General features: G+C 38.9%; 1 protein-coding gene across 1 annotated transcript in view; it reads left to right on the forward strand.

Annotated features, from left to right (window-relative positions):
• Nucleotides 1-21,658, forward strand: part of CSRNP3 (cysteine and serine rich nuclear protein 3) — a 71,727-nt gene extending 50,069 nt beyond the window's left edge. The window contains exons 3-5 of the mRNA XM_074145529.1: nt 12,478-12,737; nt 19,071-19,367; nt 20,615-21,658. Coding sequence (XP_074001630.1) covers nt 12,478-12,737; nt 19,071-19,367; nt 20,615-21,658 — 1,601 coding nt within the window. The remainder of the gene's footprint in view (nt 1-12,477; nt 12,738-19,070; nt 19,368-20,614) is intronic.
• Nucleotides 21,659-23,105: the final 1,447 nt, after the last annotated feature.

Here is a 23,105-nt window from a genome sequence, read left to right on the forward strand (position 1 = left end):
GTCACACAGCAGATTTACCGTAATGGATGCCAAAGTGTATTGCTAACCAGTCCACGTATCTGTCCCATTTCACGGCCCCTCCTTCCTATCGGAAAGAGGGGTGTTCATCTTCAAGTAGCAGTGCAAGCATGCATATACAGTATTAGTCAGTACTAAGAATATTTTTCCCTTTTTGCTTAGAGGTACATGGAGTACAGGGTGGGAGCACACTGAAATGCCATTTCAGCTCCTTTAAATTGCTCTGTTGAGCTAGGGCACCCGCTGCTGTTTTTCGTCAGCTCCACAGCACGTTTTCTTTGGAATTGTCATTCAGGATGTGAGTACAACGCCCTGACAGTTCCTGCGATTGCGTGTGCTGAGGGACGCTGGATTCTAATCTCCATCTCAGGTGTGGTGGATTCTTCCTGCCTTGTAGAGGTACCTGCCCCTAAATGCTTGATCTATTTTTCTGATAAAGAAAAGTATCCAAAGTTAAGTTGCAGAATTGCATGCAATTGAAAGACCTGGGAAGACCTCATATCAAGTCCTGTCTTTTGCACTTGGGTGCTGGTAAAAACTCCCCATATCACATTAATCACAGATGCACCTCATAAGAAACATACTTTGAGGAGCTACTGATTTCCTCTGCCATTGCAACTTCAGTGTAGTGTAGCTGAAACTTTCAGAGTAATGCCTTTATTGCAGAGGCTTCTCTTCTCCAGCACCAGCTGATCTGACAAGGCAACCAACAGGAGGTAGAACCATCACACAGTCTAGTTGATGCCCTCCATCAATTATCTGTATCTTGCCATAAACATTATCACTGTCATTAGCAAGGTGATCCTTCAGCCAGTCATAATCAAAGGTCCTGTCATTGTGCTAATTAAGGTTTAAGAGTATGGGATGCCTTAGGGTCATTGTGAATTGATGTTGTGGCTGGTGAGTGAGGGTTCTGAGAAAACCCTTCAGACTCTTTTAAATGCTCTCTCCATTTCGATTTTACCATTAAAGATAACAAGAAATTTGAAAATACAAATAGATCCCTATTGCACTTCTCTCCATAGGCCTTTAAAAGTACTGGTTTGAATATTCTAGAGTCACTAATATATTGAGTATGCCTCATCTCAGTGGCCATGCAGAACTTGGAAGAAGGTGTCAAATCTTTTTAAATCCTTAGGAAGGTCTAGCTTCTCTTAAATTACCTTTATGTGAAAGATAAAGTTTTATTTGGTGTGAGGTCAGTAGCACAAGGCATTACCCTGAGCTTTGAGCTTAAGCTGGATATTTAATTGCTGGTTAATGATAGAAATCTAAATGGATTAAAGTGGTGATGCTGACTTATGGGAAAACACTTAGAAGGTGTAGCTAAATGCAGGCATTCTTTTTTCATGGCATCTTGCAATTATTTATATTGCCTGCAACCAGGCTTGGAATTTCCTTGTTAATGAGAATACATTCTTGTAGTTATTGGTTGACTTGCATTATGTAATGCAACCAGGTTGAGAGATTCTTCGTTTTAATTTTAAAATAAAATACTTTCAGGTAGTTGTAGAGAGTGATAAGGTCTCCCCTCAGCCTCCTTTTCTCCAGGCCTAACAACCCCAGTTCCCTCAGCCACTCCTCATAAGACTTGTTCTCCAGACCCCTCACCAGCATCGTTGCTTTTCTTTGGACCCGCTCTAGCACCTCAATGTCTTTCTTGTAGTGAGGGGACTAAAACTGGACACAGTATTTGAGGTGTGGCCTCACAAGTGCGGAGTACAGGGGGACAATCACTTCCCTAGTCCTACTCACCACACTGTTCCCGGTACAGATCAGGATGCTGTTGGCCTTCTTGGCCACCCGGGCACACTGCTGGCTCATGTTCAGCTGACAGTCGACCAACACCCCCAAGTTCTTTTCCACCAGGCAGCTTTCCAGCCACCCTTCCCCAAGTCTGTAGTGTTGTATGGGGTTGTTGTGACCCAAGTGCAGGACCTGGCACTTGGCCTTGTTGAACCTCATACCATTGGCCTTGGCCCATCAATACAGCCTGTCCAGATCCCTCTGCAAAAACCTCAAGCAGGTCGACACTCCCACCCAACTTGGTGTCATCTGCAAACTTACTGAGGGTGCACTCGATCCCCTCGTCCAGATCATTGATAAAGATATTAAACAGAACGGGCCCCAATACTGAGCTCTGGGGAGCACCACTCATGACTGGCCACCAACTGGATTCAACTCCATTCACCACCACTCTCTGGGCCCGGCCATCCAGCCAGTTTTTTTACCCATCAAAGAGTACTCCCGTCCAAGCCATGAGCAGCCAGTTTCTCCAGGAGAACGCTGTGGGAAACCATGTCAAAGGTCTTTAACTAAAGTTCAGGTAAACAACATCCACAGCTTTCCCCTCATCCACCAAGTGGGTCACTTTGTCATAGAGGGAGATCAGGTTTGTCAAGCAGGTTGGTCTTAACTCAGACACTCATACAGACTGACAGGGCAGGGTATGCCATGACAGGACCTTGCCTGCTGTCTTTATTCTGGAATAATGACTGTTGCAGAGGGAGTTTTAAAAAAATGTAAAGAGGGGCAGGCTCCCACTGGTTTTTAGAAGTATTTGTGCAACTAATTATAGTTCTATATTTTTGACATTTGGTCCTATAAATTAGTGCATGTCATATACTATACAGAGGGACAGCCTTTGCCTTACATCATGTTTTTGTTGGCTTAGCATATAAACAAATTTTCTTTGTTGAAGATGTTGGTGAGAGATATGCAAAATATGCAAATGCAAAGTCACAGACAGCTAAATGGGTAGTTGTGTTTTTATCAAATGACTGTTCACAGAAGTCACCCAGAAAACATGACAGAGAATTGCTTGTAGTGTCTTAGGAGAGTTCTGCAAACACAGTTGTTCTGCATGGGTGTTCCTGCAAGGATCCATGGTAGCGGCTTTCCTCCTCACGCTGTTTGAAGCTGGGGCCAAGGTTACAAATAATCATCTACAGAAGAGCAGCTGGCATTTAGAGTAAATGGTGAGGCAGAGAACAGTTCAGCGTCTCCTCTTCTCCCCGCAGGCTGATTATATTTGCAGAATGGAGGAACTGGACTAGTATGATGAATGTCACAGAAAAGTGTTCTGGAGATAGAGGGTGCTGAGGAAGTAAACTAAAATCTTTCCCTGAAATTTTAGCAGTAAAATTCCAGCTTTAGGCATGCATCCCAAGAATTTAACATTTCTGTGAGACTTCAGACAAAACTGTGACAGAGAGGTAAAATGTTTAACTAAAGTACAAATTAAAAACCTCTCCTATTCATTTCAAACTTGTCTGTGAGCTAGTTTTTTTTTCGAAAACCTTTTTGAATATGACAAACATAAATGCAGCATTAGGCAAGCATTCCCATCGAGCCCCTCCTGTGAGGTGAATTCAGCTTGGCTTTACTCAAGAGGAAGGTCCAGAAGGATGGAGCAGTGAAATGCTGTTAGGGCACATGTTGCTGTTCCACAGCATTGTCCCTGTCCTGTCTAATTTCCACTACTCAATTTAAGCCTTTCTGAGTGTGCGGTTCCCTTCAGGACTTCCAGGTTCAAACTTATGTCAGAAAATACCTGCCTGCCCTGAAGCCCACACGTTTCTTTGGGAGGGTGTATTGTATGTCACAGCATTTCCTCTTAATGTGGATTTCCAGCATGTAGGAAAAGTGTTTCATCATTAAGGGTTTAATATTTGTAAATGTAGTGTATGGAGACTCTTATTTGGGAGGCAGTGGGGTAGAAGGAGAAGTAGGAGACAGAGGCAGTTTCTGGAATATGACCTTTACCCGAGTTTTTGTTTTCTATGAAGATTGCGAAGTGAACTGGCTTTTATAAGCGATGCTGGATTACCATGATGGATTAGGTTTTGCTGCTCTGTGGGGTTAAACTTGATGAAACACTGCATGGGAAAGTCATGGAGCAGTTTGAGAATGGTGTTGATCCTTCTTGCCATAGTGCTTTATATGGCACTAAGAGCATGTAAAAAGCAGACAAATGGGTAGTAGAGTATAAGAAAAGCAGCATTTCCTCTGGTTAAAATGGAACTTTAATTCAAAAGGCTGCTTCATACATGTTTTTTCCAGCCTTTTGAAATTTTCGTGTGCCTAGGATATTTCTGCGCTCGTGACAATGAATTGCTTTGCCCTCATTGATGCAAGAGTGCTAGTAATCTGCCGGCTAGCCATATGGTTCAAATTTATTTTAATGTGTCTCTGACATCAGGAGAATAGCTGAGACAGCAGAAGAAAGTGCTTATGTCTTGGAGTTCAGCCAGAGCTGAGATTATTTATGTTTCATAATCAAAGAACTACCAGTTTTGTCAGTAAAAAATGTTTGAAAAACATGATGGGCTTAAGATGTCATTCCTATCTGAACTTTGTAAAATTAGGAAGCAGACTTTGCATTTTATAGACGAATACAGCCGCAGTGGGATCTCTTCCCACGTGGGGAGGGAGGGTGGATTCTGTTTTGGCCGCTAAACGTGCAGAAGCAAATGCTCTGACTTCCACAGGTTTCACGCAGCGGTAGCTCCACTGCCCAGAGAGCAAAGGGAGGATGTTCGAAGGTGAATGAAAGGTGCAGCCGTTTAGTGCATTATGTGTACATGGGAGCAACTCGGGAAAACTTTCAGTCTGCCAGAACATTATTACTGTTGCTTGCCTATTTCATCAGTTCTCATTTATTCATATACAAATGAGACTTGGATGATTCTCATAAGGATACGCTGGACTGCTAGTGCAAATATTGATTTTCCCCTTCGGAAAATTACTTTTCTTGGGATTTGGGCGCTGGATGGATGACATCTGTTAGCAAGACGTAAGAAATATATTATGAATGAATATGATAAAACCTGAATTTTTCAAATGTGGAAAGAGTTTTTCACAAATAAATAAGTAATGGTTATTCTCAGGGGAGAGAGCAGACAATACAGCTGGAGGTGGAGAAGGAAGGGACACCAGAAGCAGCTTCAGAACTTTATACCAGCTGTTGGAGGAGGCAGTGGCTGGGGGTGTTGTGTGCAGGTGGCACCCGTCAGTGTCTTCCCCTTATGCCTCTCTGGGCTGGGAGCTTCCTAGCTTGGTTGGTCCTGGTGGGTGGGAAGGGGTAGCAGATAAATGGCTCACCCTCACATGCAGAGGTCAGTGGGAATCCCCTCTGCTTCTAGCTTCCCACTCCATGGTTTGAAAATACCTTGCTATGGCGGAGAGAGAGGAAAGAAGGGCTCATAATTTCAGAAGTTAGAGGGCTGCTGGCATAACTTTGAATAACCTGTGGGGAATGAGCTAGTAATAAAATTATTCAGACTCCCAAAAATAGGTAAAATGAAAAATAAATTTTATTTGCAATACAGAAGGCAAGTGCAAAAAATCTTATGAGCCTGTTGGTAGGAATAAGGTGATGGCAACCATTATTTGAAACTAACTTAGCAGCAGGACTTGATAGCTTCTTCCATATAAATACAACACGAAGGAGACACTATAACCATAGTGTTCTAGTTACGTTAAAATACATTATGAAAATATTGACACTGATTTGTTACAAATCTGTGTATTGCTACATCTTTCTTCACCCTTGTCTAGTGACACATTCTTCCAGGCATATGTTTAAGCTTTTCCGCCATATAAATTGCTTCATTCTTTTATTAACTGTTGATGAGCAAAGGCCCTTCTTTATGCTCTAACGTCACCTTGAATGGCTCTCATTTTTCTTAACTTCTTCATTGAGTAGTGTTTTTCCAAACCCAGAAAGTATTTTCTCACTTGCTGTGTTTCTTTGGTGGCACAATTCCAGCACAGTTCAATGCTCTGTACAACATACTTTAGCCACGATGAATCTGACAGGGAAGTTATATTGTCAAACCGCTACTCGTAATATTTGCCCTTCTCCCATTAATCGTCACTGTGATGGAGATTTATGCGACATAGCGGCCTAAGTGAGAAAGAACAGCAGAAAGGAAGATATTTTACAGAACAGATTTATTTTTTAAGGCTATTGTTATTTTCATGATGGCTGTATTTTCTTTACATTGATACTTCCTTCAGTTTTCACTTCAAAGTTTTATTTTTAGAGTATCTTTGAAAAATGAATTAGTGGGGCCTCTTGCTTTATGCAGACTTATGGGATGCACTGTGTCTGGAAAAATGCATTAAATGCACTTGATGAAGTACCTATAAGCTTAAAAGATATTTGAGGAACACTTAGTCTTTCTGTTAAACCATCTAGTATGCCATTACCATTAGCCACTGGGTGATAAAAGTTGTGCTTTTTTGTTTTGATAGATAAAATGTTACCATTTTAATAATAACGATGGTAATAAAAGTTTTGACTTAGTGTCCCATTGTAGGAGATAGTCCCCACTATGTGTATAATTCACCACCTATAGGAACAACCATAATTATGTTTGTGTGTTTATTCTGTTTTTAGTATTTTGATAGTTGATCTGCTGTGCATAAAGAGGTTTGTTGTGAGGGAGAGAGGTTAATAACTGAGAAAAAGATGAATAACCGTATCCTGCTGTGTATGTGTGCAGGCACAGGATGAACAAAGATAGCAGAAGGACAAGTACAAAAGAGCAGGTTTGCTTCCAGGATATGTTTCCCGTGCTTGGGTTAAACAATTATTTGCTATTAAAAGTCTTCCCTTAATTCTATTGGCCTCACCTTTAATAATCGCGTTTATAGGCAATTGCTAGTTTTGCCGTAAATGGTCTGTGGTGCAGACAGCCTGTGCTGGGGCTGTTAGCTGGGGTCGAGCGCTGCAGGGATGGGGCTGTGCTGCGCCCAGATGCAGCCCTGCCTCTGCAGCAGCTGCTTTTGCACGGCGAGGAGCTGATAAGCCTGCAGACTTGACGTGACTCCATGAGGAGACAGGCCAGTTGCAAGCAGGTTATTAACGTGGGCTCTGCTCTGCTAAACCCAGAAACTGAGCCACTCAAATGTCAAATGCCAGAAATCAACATTTCAGCAGCTGACATTATTTCAGATGAGGAATTCCCACAGTCCTGTTTGAAGATATCTGTGTCTGAAGACCTTGTTCAGATATAGTGACCTTTCCTGAGAGATAGTTTTGTAGCAATAATTATGTTCTTAATAGTATCATCCTTCCCTCTGATACTGGATACATTTTAGGCATTACAGTAGTTATGTATCTGTCAAAAATGCTTAATTCCATAAAATCTTGAAACACAGAACTAAAAATTGTGTTAATTGTTTAAATACATGAGAATGGGGTATTTTTTTCCTTCCATGGAATATATCAGAGTTATCGTATATAAATGCGTTAAAGATCGTGTGTGATCCGTAGGGCAGTTTTGGGTGATGATAAATGTTCCTATTCCCGCTGACATCCTCGCTCACCATGAATTGCTAGACCCAAGATGGTGGTGTTAATTTTTAAAAACCACCTTCTAGTTCCTGTTGACAGTGTGTGTCCAGCAGCTGCTAAAACCCCGCATCTCTGCGTAGAGACTCTGCCCGGAGTCAGTATTGCCCTTCTTGTGCAGAATAGATGATAGTGGCATCCGCAGGTGGATGGCACGTAAGTACTTTTTTGAGAGTGGCCAAGCAAGGATACCGTTACTAGAGCTCTTCTGCAGAAGTGTGGTGTTTATACTCTCTATGGATAAATGTTTAGGTTATGAGCTTTTGCTTCCCTGCAAAACTCCCGAAACTTACTCCAAAGAGGCTTGCAAGCCTTGCACAATCTGTTTCCCTCATTCTGAAAGGAGTTTAGCAGGTGATTAGTTCATCAGTAAATTTTGTCTGGGCGTTCATGCTTTCCAATGTTCATGCTTTCCGTATATCAGGAAATAAGTATTTTTTATGTCCTTCTGCTCTGTCTTGAGTTAAGCAGTGTTCTTAGCAGTAATTACAACTGAATTGAACGTACTACTTAAGGTACAGTGCATGCAATATAACATATGCCCCTGACTCTTGATAAGATAACCTGAGAATCTGACTTCTGGTTGGCTTGAAGCAAAAGGACGGAATGAATTATAGAGCACTTTGTCCCTGACAATGGAAAATGTTCATCATTTCCATTCAATATCTAATAATAATTTTTTTGAGGTCACATTTAGGCAGCTCTCTGCTCAGAGATTCTAGGAGGTATAATAGAGCAAGAACACAGTGCCTTTGCAGTGCCAACTGTGCTTCCTTTGGTGTTCTTGGTTACTGAGGTAGTCGCAATTCTCCAGTCCCCTCACTGCCATCTCTAACCTGTGCTTTTGGGTAATCAAATAAAATCCTGTAATCTTTTGCAGTTCCTGTCTGATCTGTTCTTGTAAACAACATTCTTATAAATATGAATATATTCTGACTACTTCCTAGCAGCAACATTGAAGAAATTACTATAGAGTTACTCACAGAGCCTTAGCTCTTCCCTTTAATGAGCTCTTGGGTGAGACAGAAGCAAACTCAAAAGATAGGATGTGTTTCAGAAAAACAATCACCTGTAATTTCAGGGCTCTGAATGTTTTCATGCTTGTTTACTTACACAGATTATCATATAATTTGTCTGACTTGGAACTATAACGTTAATAAATAAAACCATGAACTTTAATGACATTTACAACAAATGCATGTCACCTCTCATGCTGTCTTCCATACAGTTGTATAGTGCTGGATTTGTAGTACTGGTGGTGTTGCAGTTACAGTATGCCAGCATTTTCTTGAAGTTCAGCTTAATTCTATTTTAACACAGTTTTTGTCAGTGACATATTAAAAAACCCAAACAAACAACTTTGATGGTGTGGCTTTGATAATTTAATTAATAAAAGTGATAAGAACTATAAAAACGTTGAAGAAATGAGTAGGGAAGTGATGGTGCCTCTATACTCGGCCCTGGTGAGGCCTCACCTCGAGTGCTGTGTTCAGTTCTGGGCCCCTCACTACAGGAAGGACGTTGAAGTGCTGGAGCGTGTCCAGAGGAGAGCCACCAAGCTGGTGAGGGGTCTGGAGAACAAGTCATATGAGGAGAGGCTGAGGGAACTGGGCATGTTTAGTTGGAGAAGAGGAGGCTGAGGGGAGACCTCATTGCCCTCTACAACTACCTCAAAGGAGGTTGTAGAGAGGTGGCTGTTGGCCTCTTCTCCCAAGGGAATAATGACAGGACCAGAGGAAATGGTCTGAAGTTGCGGCAGGGCAGGTTTAGATTAGATATTAGGAAGAATTACTTTACTGAGAGAGTGGTCAGGCACTGGAACAGCCTGCCCAGGGAGGTGGTGGAGTCGCCATCCCTGGAGGTGTTTAAGAAACGTGTAGACATGGCACTTCAGGGCATGCTCTAGTGCCCGAGATTGTTGGTTTGCTCTGTTTGTGGGTGGGGTGGGGTGTGGTTGTGGGTGTTTGTTTTGTGTGGGGTTTTTTTTGTTTTGTTTTTGGTGTTTGGGGGGTGTGTGTTTTTGTTTTGTTTTGTTGTTGTGGTGTTTTGTTTTTTTTGTTTTTTGGGTTTTTTTTGTGGTTGGACTCGATGATCTCAAAGGTCCCTTCCAACGAAGAAGATTCTGTGATTCTGTGAAATGCATTAATGGGTTCTTTGGGACAGTTCATGACAACTCCAGTGTTACCGAGAGAGACTGCTGACCAAACTTTTAGGCACAAACATACGGCACTGTATGAAATTCATCTTTTAAATTTTGAGAGCACACACATGGGCACCCCCACCCCTCCCCAAAAATCCACATAGTGGAAAAGCTCTTTCATGTAATCTGGTTTTTATCGTAGATTACATTCTTTTTTTCAGCTGGAAGTTATTAGATTGCCGAGTCTTCTGCCTATCTTTATTTAACTATTAATATTAGTGTGTATCGTGTGAAAAAAACTTAAAGTTGATTTCTTTATGTATAGAAAGTAGTGTGATTCTTTATGTATAGAAAGTAGTATATCTTCCATAAAGAGATTGATAGACTGGAAGCACTTTTATTGCAACATTTGGTATTCCTGCCAGTAAGCTACCATGTCAGGAGTTCCATAGCTAAGGTCTAAACCAGACTACTATAAACATAGACCTTATGTATTAGAAACTGAAGTTTACAGGTGAAGATTCAAAGGCATTTGCTAACTTGTGCGATTTATGGGCACAATTACCTTCTGTTTCCTCATGCAACATATATATATTTTTTTGCCTTGTGCAGCACATATATATATTTAAGATTAACCACCTATCTTTTCTTTCCTTTAATATTTTAGTATAGTTATATTTCTCATTCCATTTGTGGCTGGTTCTTTCACTTGGTAAAAAAGCTACTTGCTTTGAGATCCAAATAACATCAATACTGTTATATCAGAAAATGGATACGTCCCATAATGGTATAGATTCAGCAGAATCCTTCAGCAGAAGCAGGATTTTTTAATATGCACTTTCCTGTTTGTAAGAGCATACAGGCAGTGAAGGCTCTGACTCAGAGTATTTGCTTTCATACTAAATTGAAAGAGAATGTCACAATATCAAAATCACCCTGTCTTCCAAACTCTAAAAAATATTAAAGATGGTTTTGGTTTGAAACTGTGGCATATATGAAAAAGAACAGTACATTAAAATAATATCTAATATCGTGCAAAATTGACACACCCCTATCAACTAGTCTCTTCTAAGAAAATAACCTTCTTCCCCTACTAAGAGCTTCCTATAAATATTTTTGATAGGTTGTGTTGGGATGAGATTTGCTTAAACTGGGATGTAAGTTTAAACATGCCTAATGTAACAGAATTTGATTCCTTTATGTACATCCTAGACAATTTTTGGAACATCCTTCACTCAGAGCATGTAAGTGAATATAGGACCTGGCTTATTTATCAGGTTTATATTTATAATCTAACATACCTGCAGCATATCTGAAGAAGTGCATGTTATTTATATAATAAACTATGCTTTTAGCTGCTTATCAGTATTTAGGGAAAAATAATACTATTTCACTGTTTTACTGAGCCCCAAATAGTTTTATGATCATGTCAGTAGGGCATAGTGTTTGTAATTTGGTTACAGGACTATATTTTCTAATACACTGGGTTTTCATACAGGAGGTAGATTTTGCTGGTTTTTGGACTGAATTACTTCATGTAAAAGTTTGGAGCTTTTACATTTGTGGTGATTCACATTTCACTACATAATAATATTAGAGAATAAATATGTTTTAGCTGTGACAATGAACGAGACCTGTTACGAAGCCACGGCTGAAGGCCAAGCGCTTCCAGTCTCCAGAGATGGTGCAGTTTGAGATGAGCAGCATACCTCATGGTGCTCTTACTGCTTCGTAGAATGGCTCCAAGTCTTCCAAGAGTAGTCAGGCACCTTCTAAATCATTTTACTGCCTGAATTCTGGCAGTCAGGTCTCTCATTCACCCCTGCCCAATTGTTACCTGTAAACTGCAAAGCAATGACTTACCGTCTACTTTCTCAACATCCTATTGCCATTTCTCAATAAATCAAATAAATCAGGTTGCTCATCTTAAAAATCAAGGAGCGTCTCGTATCTTTCTCTAACATTTGTGTCTCTCTGTTTTCCTCTAAAGGCTCACCACTGTTAGCAGTGAGAAACAATAGATCAGTATTGTTGGGAAGAGTAGAAAGTTTGTAGAAAACAGAACATTTAACAGTTGAAATTTGGCATTTGTTTTTTAAAAAATCCATTTTATATGATACTGTATAAGAAAAACTGAGCACAAGTGTAAGAGGAATCAGAAAAGATTAGAATTAATTTTTGGTGAAAATTCTACACATCAGAATGTATATATATACACACAGACACACGTGTGTTCAGCAGACGGCAGCAGAACGAATGATGAAGGAAAAAGGAAGTAGGTCTTACTGTTAATCAGCTTTATTCCTGTATTATTCTGTGATGATGATGGCATGAATTTCTGAGACAGTATGAAACAGTACACATACTGCCTTTATGGTTTTTCTAACACTAATTTCTCACATTTAGATTATAAGAGATAGGAAATTTTCTGCCAATGTGATCCAATCTTTAAGGATGTGGTTACAGACCTCTAGAGCTAAGCCTTGCTGACAGAGTCGTAACAGCGTATAGAGACCTGTGAGAGACTGGGTCTGCTGTTCTCCTAGCTGCTGTCATACACAACGTTGCTTTGTTCACAGGGTTTTGAAGAGGAGCAAGTTGGTGGATCACTGTCTTTGAGGTGACACTGTGAAAGAAGTTCCTTTTGCTGGGATTTATTTGCTTCCTCGGTAAAAGGATAAAATATTTTTATAACACTATGGGAAAACACAACTGTCCTGGCCAAGACTTTCTGTTCTAAAGTAGACAATAGTGTTGATGATTGTAGCAATTTGCAATGGCTACTAGGTTTGCGCATACGGTATGTATTTCTAATGTTATCTTCTCATTTAGACTGCACACCTCGGAACTTTAGTGTGTACATAGTCAGGGATTGTTAAGGTAAATGGAACTACACAAGTGGCAAATCTGCTCTATGACTACACATTATCATTCATACTGTAATCTGCATCTGTTCCAGCTTCTTCAATCCTGAAGAGGGAGAAGCGGAAGAGAACAAAAAATGTCCATTTTAACTGTGTTACTGTGTATTACTTCACGAGGAGGCAAGGCTTCACCAGTGTTCCCAGCCAAGGGGGAAGCACGCTGGGAATGTCTACTCGCCACAACAGTGTGCGCCAGTACACGCTCGGAGAGTTTGCGATGGAACAGGAGAGGCTTCACCGGGAGATGTTAAGAGAGCATCTAAGGGAGGAAAAACTCAATTCTCTAAAACTAAAGGTAAAATTTGTTCAAGACTTTGATCCCTGCCTTATTTATTTAAATGAGCAGCGTCAGAGCTATCTGGGCCCAATGCGTGTGTGGTAGACATTTCTTTCTATCAACTCCATTTTCAATCAAAACAATGGAATTTTTCTTTTTTTTTTATTTTATTTTACTGAAGACATGTTTGTTCGATATTACCAAGTACTGCTGTAGCTTTTATTGATGTGTGCTTCAAAGTGCTTTACAGGGAGGTTGTTCTTTGCTCCCTGTTTTCTACAGAGAGGAAAGCAAAGGCGGAGGGTGGTGTAAGTTGGCCTTGAACAGGGTGTCCACCAGAAGTCTGGAAGTGCCAGGAGGAGAATGAGTCTCCTGAGCCCTTGCGCAGTGCCCTCTTAGACAAGGGAACGGTAACATCATAAATACAGAAAGTGAAACAACTTATTTTCTTGGCCCACTTGAGTGGATTTGGCAAAAAGTAAGAAAAAGTAATACTAAAAATGTTTTCTTTCTTCAATGTACCCATTTATATGATTGTGTGTCTCTATAATTCACTAAAGGATGTCTGTGTTAAAGAAGAAATGTCAGACAAATTAACCAGCTCTATCAGTTTAGCTAGTCAGAACAAATCTTGGCGGCAGTTTTGAAGCTGTCTTTTTAAATATAGCATAGGAGAGGAAAGAAACTGTGAAGTTGAGTAGAGGAGAATAGAGAAGGGGGCTGTGTTCTTGAAGTTTCCCTTCTGTCTCTTTAAAACTGGTGGCAAAACTTCTGGTTTTGTTACGTTTTTGTAGTGGATGAAAGACTTCCTGTGCAATGGCTTGTGTTCTATGTATTTTGGGCTCTTTTTCAGGTGAATTCTCTGAGTAAAATTGAACAATATTTAAAATTGTAACTGAACTGCTGTTCTCCATAGCACCTTCTTTCGTGATATTATATCTCTATTCCAGATACTACTAACAGTTGTCCAGAGCAAACTGGCACCCTATAAGTAAAAGAAATGCCTTTCAGCATTTTTCCCATAGAATGAACTATGTTCATGAGTTCTGTGTCTGAACTCCTGAAGAATTATATATGACCCTTACTATTGTAGTGGGTTTTTTTTCAGTCTCTTAACTGTTTTTTATTTTAATAGCTAAATAAATTCTTAAATAGTTCATGAAGTCTGAACTGTCATAATGAAAACAAACAAACATAAAACCACTCAGGAAGAAGGCATATTAAAGACAGATATTTGGACAGGTTGGAAACCAAAGCCGTAGAGCATTACTGACTTATCACTAGATAGAGATTATACCTCTAAACATCTCACATCACAGGATCTTCAGATCATCAGGTGTGAATCGAGCTGTGTCAGTGTAATCAATGACTCTGTGGAGATCCCTTGGCTGACTTCCAGGAATCAGCTCAAAGAGAGGAATCCCCAGTGGAGTGAGTGAAGAATAGTAAAGATGCAAATACTTCACTTTCCCTTGTCTTTTTTATAGCTAGAAAGTAAGTCAAGAAAATTCATGGATCCCGTTTAGGCCTTTTAGCCCTTCCTGATTATACACTTGGGGCAAAAAAATAAAATAAAAGCACTTTGTCTCCCAAAAGCAAATCCATGACTCACTGAATTAGTGAAGAATCACTGTAAAGCATTGAGCATGTTTTATTTGCTTAAGATAACTGGGTGTTGCTGATTTCCCGTTATAGAGATAGAAGAGCTGCTTGGTCATTCATATCGTTTCTAAATGAACACAAAAAGGAGACGCTGTAGAGTTTTAAGGTGACAGTGTCAGCGATTACGATATTTAATGAAAAAGTACGAAGCAGGATTTGCATCAAAATTACTGTGCATCTGCACAGAAAAATGAAGAAAATGAGAAAATGGAAGTAGGGGAAAGTTTGCTCAAAAAGGGTTTTCTGTTTGAAAACCATTATGCAAACAGAAAGTAACATTTTCAGTGTGGCTTTTAATTTCAGTTTCCCTGTTTTTTAAAATTTTTTTGCATTGGATTAAAATATGCAAGTCTGTAGGTAGAATGCATTCTGTGTTGTAGAATTTGTTAAAAAAAATGAGAAATACAAGAATATATTGGAATTGAGCCTTCATAATATTAGGTACCATTTATTATTTTACTTGCTAAAAGTGAAGAGCCAAAACTTCTCTTAATTAAAAGCAGATAAAGACTATACAATTATCTTCTAGTCACTTTAGCCATTTAGCACCAGCACGTTGGTGTAAACACTGCTGACAGTGGCGTAAACACTCGTTAGCAGCAGAGTGTGAACATTCTAATGGCAATCTGGACATAAAAGCCATCTTTTCAGTATGAAAGGTACAAGGTAGGTTTTATTTTAATATGTTGTCATTTGAGAAAACATTATGAGTAAGCACCGTAAATAGGCTGGAAGAGTGACATTGCTCACTCATAATGTCTCCTCAGATTAAGTTCTATTAAAATGATTAGCATGACCCTAGTGATGTTGAGGCTCCCAGGTCTGTGGACACAGTTGGTTTCCTTTGTGAAATTTTAAGCAATTGCTAGTGCAGGCAGAAGTGTCTAACCTGAATTTTTCACATTTTACAGAGTTGAAGTGAATTTCACCCAAAGACTTCATGTATTCATCGGCCCTTGCCTTGTTCCGTTGCTATGACATTAACCTTTAGCTTTATGAGAGAAATTTTACCCATTTACATACCAAGTTTAATTCAGATGAGCAATATTATGACAATCAAGAGAACTTAACGTTCCCCCTGAAGTTCTGTATTGCAAAATGTATTTGATGGCTCTTGATAATCTTCCTCCCTTTGTAGCTACCCAATTACTTGTCTGAGAAATGTTGGAATCTTTCATTTCCTTAATTCATTTGTTCTTTGTGTGCCAAAATTGAGAAAAATATCAGAGGAAACAGCAAGGAAGTCATCCAGCAAAGGAGTCAGGAGCTAAGGTGCTTTGAAATGGCAAACTGCTGTCTGATGCCACGTGATGCCCAGGCGTTCGGCTCCCCAGCCTGCTGGATGCCTGCAGTATTCAGCACGTGACTGGAGTCCCTTCCTTAGCGCTCTACCGCTGTGCAGCAAAGAAATTAAGATTTGCAGGAGGAGGAGGAGAAATACCTGCCAGGTTTGGTGTGGTTCTATAGGTACCTTTGTAAGATGAACGTTTACAGCGTTCACCTCATGGGTAAGAGCCCTGAAACTTAATTTTTATTAAATAGTAACTGAATAAAATACTAAAATAATTACAGAAGCAGGGATTAGAATTCTTCCCCTTCCCCGGTTTCAAACTTAAATTCTGACAGGCAGTTAAATAACAGGGATCTGCTTAAGGAGTGCTTTGAGCCTTGTGTATTTAAAGCTAGAGAAGTCAGAATTCTTAGGTAGGTCATTCTCATGTCATATAAAAAAAAAAAAAAAAAGGCAAGCAAAGCAGCAGAACTACACTGCACTTAGTTGTACCTAGCTAACAAAAAAATGAAAAATATAAAAAAAAATCAAGGATGCCATTCTGGATTTGAGCATTTAGGCTGAGTTGCATGTACAGTAGAGAATTCCCTCCCATTAGTTTCAGACAGCTAATTCAAGATGCATTTAATTACTCTGTGGATATACCTGTCTCTCACTGTAGATTATACAGAAAAAGGATGACTTCTAACATTGTCTTTCCTACCTTACTGAACCAATTCATTGAAATACCTGGTGTAAATAATCTCTCCATTGCCCCAGGGCCAGGCAGAACTGATAAGGGAGCTATTACCCCCTCTTCTACTAGCCCCTGTGAAGTGAAATGAATAGTAGAAAACAGAGTAACAAAATAATGTGAAGGAGTTTGAGGACATATTGAAAATACCTGCGTTTAAGATGAAGAGCTGGAAGTATATGTGCATAAAGTGATTGGAATCTTATAGGGATAACGGACATGGTAAGTAAACTGAAACATGAAATAAAAGGAATGCGCTAAACTCCAGAGGCAGCAGTTATGGAGAAAGATGGAGAATACATTGAAAAGAGAAGGAAACAATAATGCCTCGAAAGAGGAGTTGGGGAAGTGGCAGAACACCTCTGCGTGAGCTAAATACGGTGCTGAATCGCTAAGAAGGGATGATAACTGATTGCAGGAGAACTTCTCTTTGTGCAGTGTAATGCGTACACATACACTGTATGTAAGGACTACCAGCCATGACACTGAGACTCTTCTCCTTCAAAGGCAAGAGTATTGCTTTTAACCTGACTTTACAGGTCAGGAATAATTAGGGTTTTTTTTTTCTGTAATTGTCTTACACAATTGTTATAAACACAAAACGGCAATTACAAAAAAGAGTAAGCAGTTGGTAGCAGTTGACCGTCAAATAATTCAATAATGCCGTAAATGACAGTTACAATCCAAAAGACTGTGGAAAGGACGAACTGTAAATATAATTGGGAAAACTAAAAAGTTGGGAATATAATAAAAGCAGAAATAGTGGAATGGATAGGATTTGGGACTGCTTTCTTGCACATAAGAAGCATACCTAGATGGACATGACAGGATTTAGTAGCAGAAGAATGGGGCGTTACCTTTACAGTGATAATCATTGAATGCCTGAAGATTGAAATGCACAAGAAACAAGTAACAGTAGTTATGACTTCAGATTTATTTAAAACTGGTGTCTAAAAATTTATTTGGAATAACAAACCAAGCTGAAATTTTCTGCAAGTAAATAAGGGAAAACAGAGAAAGAATTTGAATGGCTTTTTTTCTATAGGTAAGAAACATTCAAATTACATTCACTGGTGACCATTTTTTGGAGGTCATAGTGGTGCCCATGATGATACCGTTAATGCAAATAAGACTTGACACCTCATCAGTGTATAATTATCACATAGTTGCACCATGTTTTAGTCACAAAAGTATGAGACCAGGTTCTCGGCTAGTGTAAATCAGCAGCCTCATCAATTGAGAATATTACATAGAGCAGGGTGAACATTACGGCTCTTTTTTTTTTGTTTGTTTTTCCATTTTAAGCAAAATTACTTCATAGAACAATAGTAAAAGAAAAGGGATTTATTATATGACAAAATAAATCATATAAATGCACTTGCTTCAACTCTTTTTTTAAACATTTGATATTCTTTGATTCTCAAGCAATTTTCTCTGTAGAAGAGCTTTTATAAACCCTGTAGTTGTGTTACCTGGCAGATATAACCAGTGAGCTCTACCACACATGGGAAAATTAACCTTCCTTCAGTGCAGTAATATTTTTTTTTTTCTCCTTGAATATATATACCCCTTTCTGTATGAGATGAGTTACAGGAGCATGGTAAAGAACCATGCTGTCTTATGAAAGTGGCACTGGATGTTTGTGCTTGATGCTCATGGCCATTTAGTTTTAAAACAATTTTTGAAAGGTTTGAGAGCTAGACTATACATAGGTAATAATACAGTGCTAGGATACTTGTATCTACAGAGGCTCAAAAATTCATATCCCTAGGAAAGGAGCATGAATCCTCTAAAAACTTCTCTCAAGATCCTCCATAAGAGGTTAACAATTTATTTTTTTTCTAAGCTTATTCATTCATTCATTCACCTAAGAATAGTATGGACTGGTTAATGAAGTACTAAAATGGATGACAATTTAAAGCTAACTGTGTTAGTTTCAGGACCAAAGAGGACTGGAAGAAGCGATGGGCATCAGCGCTATGAAATACATTGCAAATAAACACGAAGTAATGTAGGTAGAAAGGGGCAAATTTAAGTGATTTCCAGGCTTAAAGTTGTCAACTCAAGAAGCAAATACAGACATCTGCCCAAACGATTAAGTGGAAATACGGGTTTGTGACCTCAGCTGTACAAACATCAAATAATTTGGCAGGCTACAGAGGCACAGGCTAGCGAATAATACATAAATACACTATTTTAGAAATGTGTGATGCGTTGTAACCTGAAACTGTTGGTAGTGTAATTACTGTCTCAAAAGGGATACTGAAGAATTTTCAAGAGTCCAGAGACCGGAAGTAGAATCAATTAACGGCTCAAAAATTATCTTAGGAAACAATATAGAAAAGACTAGAATTTTAGAAGGGCATGAGCTCTGGCAAACAATGACAAATAATAAAGGACATAAAGAACAGCTAAGAAATTAGAAATTAACAAAAAAATTAGCTTCATGATAAACATGAAACTAAAAACATATATTTAATTCACATGTTAGATAGGAAAGAACTGCCTTTTCATCCCATCTGTAATCATATTCTGGAACCTACTGGCAGTCATGCAGCATTTTTACATACAGCTTTCCACATTCATAATGCATTACACATATATATGTGTGTGTGTGTATATGTGGGTATAGTTTAAGGACTTTGTTAATTGGTCTGTGCAACAGATGACAAAGAATGGTACAGTGGAATCTGAAGAAGCTAATACCCTGACACTGGATGATATTTCTGATGATGATATTGATCTAGACAACACTGAAGTAGATGAGTACTTCTTTCTACAACCCCTGCCAACAAAAAAGCGAAGGGCGTTGCTGCGAGCTTCTGGGGTGAAGAAGATTGATGTGGAAGAAAAACACGAGCTGCGGGCCATCCGCCTGTCCAGAGAGGATTGTGGCTGTGACTGCCGTGTGTTCTGTGATCCAGAAACTTGCACTTGCAGTCTTGCAGGCATAAAATGTCAGGTAAATGACTGCATTATTGACATTATTTAATTATCAAGGGGAGCGGGTGTGTGCATGCACACGTGTGTACTTTTTGTTGCTAAAGTTATAACTACTGGAAATTAATTAGGTTAATTATTAAATGAGAACAATTACGGATCTCAAACCAGTTTTTTTAAGGCCCAGATCTAAGAGTATATAGTGTGCAATACTGCAATCTCTTATTTAACGTGCATGATACTTAATATGCGTGCATGATAAATTTGCATGTAGGCAATAAGAAATACATCTGCTGATACAGCAGGTAGTTTTTCCTCTGCAGACTGAAAAAGTATTTTGTGTTGTACATTTACATAGTGTGCTACATACAGCTGTAAATGTCCCAAAATGTTCCCTAAAATACGTTTCCACTAATTATCCTGAGTCGCTGTTACGCAACTGAGTTGATTCCTTCGTGAATGCATTTTTAATCATTTCTTAAATCCAAGCTAAACTTTCTCTGCTAGTTTAAATAATATATTCTCTTTGCGGTTCCTGTTTTCATCTTCATGCGTGGAAGATGTACTACATTGTATTATATGGTTCTCCTCTGCATCGTATTTGATGTTTAGGTATTATAGTGTAGATGAAAGTCGTAGACTTTAAGCTGTCAAATTGAGCTATCCCACTTGTGGACTCAGTCATGTTTTTATAAATTTAGGATAGCTATCATTAGATACAGAAGTTTTGCCCACAGTCTGTTGAGTTCACAATATTGCATCTACAGTCGACTGGAATATCTTTTAAAATGTACTTGAGTTTTTTATTCCTACTTTCTGTGGTCAGGTGTCACCATTAGCAACTTTATAAAGGTTTTTATACATAATTAATTTTGTTTCAATAGGTTTCTAGTTTCCATGATTTTTACCAAATTTTAAGACTCTTTCTGGTTATGCTTTTGCCTGGATTTGAGCACAACATGAAGTAAAGCTGTAGCAGATCTATAAATAGAAAAAACTACCAATTTTTTGTTCCACTGCGTATTGCTTTCACCTAGGGAACAGAAATATATTTTTCCTGCTCTCCAACATTGTTGCATGTATGGGTCCCTTACTGTTCCCATCAGTGCTAAATTCCAGGGCTAAGCCTCTGAATTGTTGTTAGCTTTGACTGTTCTTTACAAGTGCTTCTCAAGGTGTATCCCACTGTATTTCTCTAGGCTGTGTAGGTTCTGTCATAGCACCAGATTTATGCTGTGTATTGTTAATCTGTATTCTTTTTTTTAAAAGGTGGATCGTATGTCTTTTCCATGCGGTTGCACTAAAGAAGGGTGTAGCAATACAGCAGGTAGAATTGAATTTAATCCTATCCGTGTACGGACTCACTTTTTGCACACAATAATGAAACTTGAATTGGAGAAAAACAGAGAGCAGCAAGTTCCAGCACTAAATGGCTGCCACAGTGAGATAAGTGCACACACTAGTTCTATGAGCCCAGGACCCCATCCAGCTGAATATTCAATTGCAGAAAATTTTGAGATTGAAACCGAATCTCCAGCTGCAGTTATCCATTCTCAGGCAGCCGAGGATTTGGGCTGCCCAGGGGAAGAGGAGGAAGAGGAAGACGGGAGTAGTTTTTGTAGTGGAGTTACAGATTCTAGCACACAGAGTTTAGCCCCTAGTGAATCAGATGATGATGAAGAGGAAGAGGAAGATGAGGAAGAAGATGATGAGGAAGAAAAAGCAGATGATTTTGTAGAAAGCATGGGCTCCCATGCTGATATGGTGCCTCTTCCTTCTGTCCTTTGCTACTCTGATGGAACTGCTGTGCATGAAAACCACTCTAAAACCGCCTCATACTATACTAACTCTTCAAATCTGTATTACCAAATAGAGAACCATGTTGCTGGCACTGCTAACCAGATTGGTGAGACTTATTCAGAAAGGGATGCTGTCAAGAACGGTAGTCTTTCTCTGGTGCCTTACAACGTGACTTCAGAACAGTTTGTTGACTACACGCGGCAATCGGAGGAAACTTTTAGCAGCCCTCATTACCCTTCTGCAAATCCCTCAGTGATTGTTTGCTGCTCATCTTCTGAAGGTGATAGCAGTGCTCCATGTAACAGTTTATACACTGAGCATAGGCCAAGTCACCCTCAAGTGGAATTTCACTCATACTTGAAAGGTCCTTCTCAAGATGGCTTTGTTTCAGCTTTGAATGGCGACAGTTGTGTACAAGAGCACCCTGCTGAGAATTCACTAAACCTCCCAGAAAAGAGCAGACTGCATGAAGAGTGCATCAAATCACCAGTGGTAGAAACGGTACCTGTTTAATATTAAAAGTATTCTAGGACTGACTGCCTGTATTAAAATGCACTCACACTGGATTTCCTAGAATCTTACTTTTTTTAAGAGGTAGACAACATTTGGACTATAGTCAATGTTCCAGACACATTTTGTTTTCTCAAGCTACACTGGCAGCGATATTGCACAAAAACAGTTAATGTAAAGATTTAAATAAAAATAATCAAACTGTCTTTTGATAAAAATAAAACACGTAAGTAAAAAACACACCCAACATATTTCAAAGTAGCCTACCTGTCAAAGTATGTGAAACCTGCCAAGCTATCTGAATCAAAGCTTCGTGTTTTTGATTGTCGGGCCTGTGCAAGATTGTTAAAAATGATACTTTGAAATAATCATGTTTAGAGTCCTAATTTTCAACATATCTGAAAAGGTGGTAAGTTTAATGTAAAAGTAACTACTGTACAAAAAAGTTTTAATTGTTCTGTACTGTATGTATTTTATTTATGGTAGTTTAGTACTCATGTTTTGATAAAAATGAACAGCATGTTCATTTGAGCAGAAGATCCGTATCTAGTTACAAAGAGCATGTCCAATTTTCATCTGGAGTACCATGTATTCTTTTTTCTTTTTTTTTTTTTTTTTTAATACCATTTCTGGTAAAGTATCTTGAAATGCATTTTTAGAGTGTACTATTTTCTCTTTTACTGTTCTTGACAAACAGCAGAGTCAGAAAGGGGGCATTTACATCTTCTAGAAAGGTGAAAAGTAGACAATCCTCCATTAAAATTAAAATCGGTGGCATTCCAGAACTAGTACCCCTTCCCCAAAGAAAAATTATCTTGTATATAATGTCAAAGCAGTAGCTTAAGCTTGCACAGCACCTTTTTTAGCCCAACATTCAGATACTTATGCACTTTAGTGCCATTTTTGCAGTACTGTATTAACTGTGGGAACTGTGAATTATTTTGGAGAAATGCCATAGCTCCAGACTCTGAGGTGTATGTAAGATCTTAAAATTCATTGTAACAAAACCTGTATGTTTTTCCCAAGCCAGTTTATGAGTATGTCAGTAGGTAATTTATAAAAGCAGAGTCTTGCTGATCAAAGTTTAAATGAAGCATGGAAAAAAAAATGCGGAAGTGTCTAGATTTCCTAAATATTTAGCAGTTTTTATGAAATATGAGACTGGCTTTTGTGGACTTCTGATTGTATCTCAAGTGTACAGAGTCATATAATCTAATTAGGAACCAGTGGATTCAGTGAGGAAAGAGCTTCAGAAATTTTATATCTGCTAAAGTTTGCAAGCAAAATAGCACGTGCATCATATCTGTTACTTTGTACACCATTTGTTTTTAAATGAAACGGGAATTAAAATACCTGCTGTATCTCGCTGTATCTCAACCTATAATTTAACAACCAACCTTGCTTTCTTCTAGAAAAGGAGGTATTTTTATACCTGCTTTTCTGTACACTG

The sequence above is a fragment of the Numenius arquata genome, chromosome 3 (assembly GCF_964106895.1).
Source record: "Numenius arquata chromosome 3, bNumArq3.hap1.1, whole genome shotgun sequence".
Taxonomy (NCBI): Eukaryota; Metazoa; Chordata; class Aves; order Charadriiformes; family Scolopacidae; genus Numenius; species Numenius arquata.